The sequence below is a fragment of the Antrostomus carolinensis genome, unplaced genomic scaffold (genome assembly GCF_000700745.2).
Source record: "Antrostomus carolinensis isolate BGI_N321 unplaced genomic scaffold, ASM70074v2 scaffold40860, whole genome shotgun sequence".
NCBI lineage: Eukaryota > Metazoa > Chordata > Aves > Caprimulgiformes > Caprimulgidae > Antrostomus > Antrostomus carolinensis.
Window position 1 is genome coordinate 1 of NW_010291344.1, and position 3837 is coordinate 3837.

Genomic DNA, 3837 nt, shown 5'->3' on the forward strand with positions numbered 1-3837 from the left:
TTAATTAATAATAATAATAATAAAAAACGACCTTGAATGGGTTCTCATCTGTCTCTAATGGAGCAGTGGGAAGGTCCATGCAGGAACGGTGGGAACAGTCACGTGATGAATGAGATGAGTTCATCCCAACAAAAGAAACAGGACTAGAAAACTCAATTTTGCGACGATCTAAAAAAGGGGGCAGGTATAGTTTTCATATCCCCCTCCCTTGGGGCAGAGGGCTTGGGTGGGGTGGGACTTCAGAGATCTTCTGCTCACTGGGAAGCAGGTGGGGTACATCTTCAGAGTTTCTCTGGGGATGGGACCCAGATGTAGTGCCCGGACTGGTCCTCAATGATCTGTTTGATTTTGCTGTAAATCTCTTCAAGAGAGTCTCCTTGTACGATGGCTGGAAGAGGAGAGAACAAGCAAGACCCTGAGCATCACACCACAAGCTACGGGAAAGGCCCTCACTCTGCACCAACGGAGCCAGCGTGGTGCGGCCAACAATTAATGAGACAACTCGTGTCAAAGGAGCGGTAACAGGCGCACGATGACACCAAGGGTTAACCCAGCATGTCCAAGGGGATTAGCGAGAGCTGATCCCGCACTGGCAGAGCTCCCTGCGCATGTCAAGTGTGCTGGTTGGGTTCTCCACAACAGGCTGCTAATCAGCTTTGCAAACTGCGTCTCACCACCGCGCTGAGGCTGCGGGCAGCTGGCCCTGGCCCTGCGGCCACCCTGCCGTGGTCAACGGGAGGGCCTGACATTGTACCCCGAGGTGCTGGACTTCTCCATCCCCTCTGGTCAGCTGCTGAGGGCTCCTCATGTCTGTTGCCTCCTCTGCTGTGGGGTGGGGACTGCGGCACTGTCAGGCTGGAAAAGGGCAGCTTACGGCTGCTGCTCCCAGCAGTAACTCTCGCCCAAAGACCAGCAACAGTCTTGCTGCTTAGTGCTTACACTTCACTGTGCTTCCTACATCAAAGGAGGAAGATGCACATGGAGGGCCAAAGCTTTCTGGTAATTCAGCCAGAACCATCCTCCAGCATCTCTGTTCCCTCATTACCAGTTCCTGGCACAGATCTTGCTACAGTGACCATCTCTTTGCCCATTACCCACTTCTTTCAACAAGAGGTTTCAACCAACAGCATTCCATCCCCACATCAACTTCAAACTCACGATGCCATGCTATGGGTCTGGCAAAACCACGGCACATGCTTCCTTTGTGCTCTTCCTGGAAGAGTGGCCAGCAGCTCTGGAAGTGCTGGCCCAGGACAGGAGGTCTGGGGAAAGCTTTGACCCTGTTTGTACCCCTGCACTTGCTCAGCTGAGATCCATTTTTGGAAAATGCTCTGCTTGGGATTTCTCCCGGTAGCTGTTAGGTGGGTAATACAGCGTTTGGCAGGATTATCACTCCTCAACTTTAGAAGAAACAGTTACTGCACTGGAAGAAAGATGGATGACCAGTTTCTCTGCCTCTGGCTGCCCACAATTTTCCAGAATTAATCACGTTACAAACACTGGTTCCTTAATGCACAAGGATGCCTGTGTCATGAGCAGCTCATCTCTGCAGGCACAAAGCGTCAGGCAGCCCCTGACTGGCTCTCCAGCAAAGACGACTTAGGAAGCCAGCCAAACTTCCAGTCTGTTTATGGGAGATGTTTTGTAATAACTCAGGACAGTCTCCACCATTTAGGTCACTAATTTTTTATCTTTCCTCTTTAAAACAACTCTTTTCTCTCTTTGAAAACGCTCCCCTTTCTCCCATGTAGGGTGTTTTATTCCCTGGAGCTTTGTAGTGCCCTAAATCTATGCTGCACTTCCCTTGCCTGGGGATTTTTTTTTTCCTTTTTTAATTATTATTAAAGTTGGTGATAAGCTTTCCCAATCTCAGAAAATCCTGCCTGACAACTTGTCTCCTTCTCTAGAGCTGGCTTACTCTTATCCACTGATCTTGGAGCAGTCTCTTTGCAGAGTCCTGCTGGCAAAGTAACATTTCTTTTTTGCTTTGATGAAGCTGGACATTTTCCCATGACCCTGCAGGAAGACAGTGCTGGTAGAGAGGTCACAGCTGCCAGCTGGAAAAATACAATAAATCAGATACAAGCCTGCTCAGGACACTCACCTGTAAAATACTCTCCAAACTCTTGCTCGAGTTTCATGGCTTTGTCAAAGACCTTGTTGGCCTGTTCATACGTCTGTCTCCGGTTCATCTCCCTGCCACGTACAAAGAAACAGAAACTTGGCTCTTTTTCTAAGCAATGTCGAAGCAAAAATAGCCCAGAGAGCCAGGGTGCCTGGGAAGCCTCTGCACACCAGGAATGGAAGTTGTGCAGGACCCAGCTCTCAAAGGCAGGACCCTTCCCCACACACTCTTTGCTGCCTTGGCACTTCATCTCAACTTCCAACAGTTCTTCCCGTTGCCACCAGCCCCACCTTTCACCACAGCACAGTAGTGGACTCAAATCGAGACAATCCTCTCAATTTGCAAGACCACTGCAGAAGTCTCCCTGCTTTTCCAGAGCCTGTCACCACCCTCCTTGCCTAGGTTCCCTCATCTTCATACAACACCCAGATAAGCAATTCAACCCCTTCTGGCTTGAGAAGGGGTTTTCCTAGTCCCCTTGGTGCCAGCAGAGTCTCTTCTGATCTCAGAGTCCCTCTCCAGCTACCGAGTCTCCTCACAGGTAGTCTTCTCTGCTGCTGCTCAGAAGAGTTGCAAGCTCAGCTCTTACGTCCTCTCCAGCCTGTGCTCCCTAGAGCCAGGAGCAGCGGGACAAACAGAAGGTTTTCTTTAAGCACACAGGAAACATCTCCTCTCTGCTCCCCAGGGCTGTCCCAGCTCAGCCAGCATCCAGCTGTGATCCACCACTACGGGCTGCCTGCAGCTCTCCTGGCTGGACTTGGGGCCCAGGTGAGCAGGTTACATCAGACACATTTTGGAGAGTTTTTATATTTCCCATAGATAATCCTCTTTGTGGCAAACGAAGGGCTTTAAGCCAGAGCAATCTATGGAGCCTGGACGCACCATGGCATTAGATGTGGATGGACACCACAGAGACAGCAACAGGCCCAGCTCCTCTTAAAAAGGGACAAAAGTCCAGGACAAGCAGCAACCTCTGCTGCTTTCTGAAAAGCAGAGGCAGCAGACATACAAACCCCCAACACGCCAGAGCTGCTTGCCCTAGAGAGGCACAGAACATGGGGTTGTACTTACATGAGAGCTTCAATGGATTTTGGTTTGATGAAAATGGCAATGGGATAAAGTTGTGCTTGTTGCAACCTCTTGATAGCATTGCCAGAGACATCCAGGATGCAGTGTTTCCCCTGGAAAGGAGACAATCAGGATCAGACCTACCCACACAGTCTACTCTGTGCAGCAAGCAGCTTGCTCATACAGATGTGCTTACAAAAGAGAGGAGCCACAGAGATGAAACACCAATCCTGAGACATGAGCCAACTCCCAGTGGCCTTACGTTCCCACCTGCTTAGGGTAGGACAGCAGCAATGTAAAGGGACTGAACCTTTCTCTGAACACATGAAACAACGTACGAGCCACTGGTACACTCCAGTACTCCTGCTTCAAGGACAGCTGAGCACCTCTGCCCTGCCAGCTCCTGAGCAAAGGCTGCTGCTGCCAGTGCCGGGCTTTCGGGTGGAGTCTGGATGACAGAGGTATGACACCCAGGTGGAGTAACGTGGCTGAGAAAAGCAGCCACATGGCTTGGTAGGACTCCAGAGGGAGGAGAGGCTCATGCCACGCTTGCTTAATGTAGTTACAGCCCTTCGCTAACAACACAGGGAGAGGAGTGCAACTGCTGAGCATGTGTGGGTTCAGGCTGGATGGATCCCAGTCCC

At 50.7% G+C, this 3837-nt stretch overlaps 1 protein-coding gene across 1 annotated transcript in view; it reads right to left on the reverse strand.

Moving 5' to 3' along the window:
- Positions 1-3837, reverse strand: part of LOC104531192 (disks large homolog 3) — a gene marked incomplete at its 5' end in the record, with an annotated part of 10482 nt that continues 6645 nt past the window's right edge. The window contains 3 exons of the mRNA XM_029087009.1: positions 1-388; positions 2105-2196; positions 3197-3306. Of these exons, the coding sequence (XP_028942842.1) occupies positions 282-388; positions 2105-2196; positions 3197-3306 (309 nt within the window). The remainder of the gene's footprint in view (positions 389-2104; positions 2197-3196; positions 3307-3837) is intronic.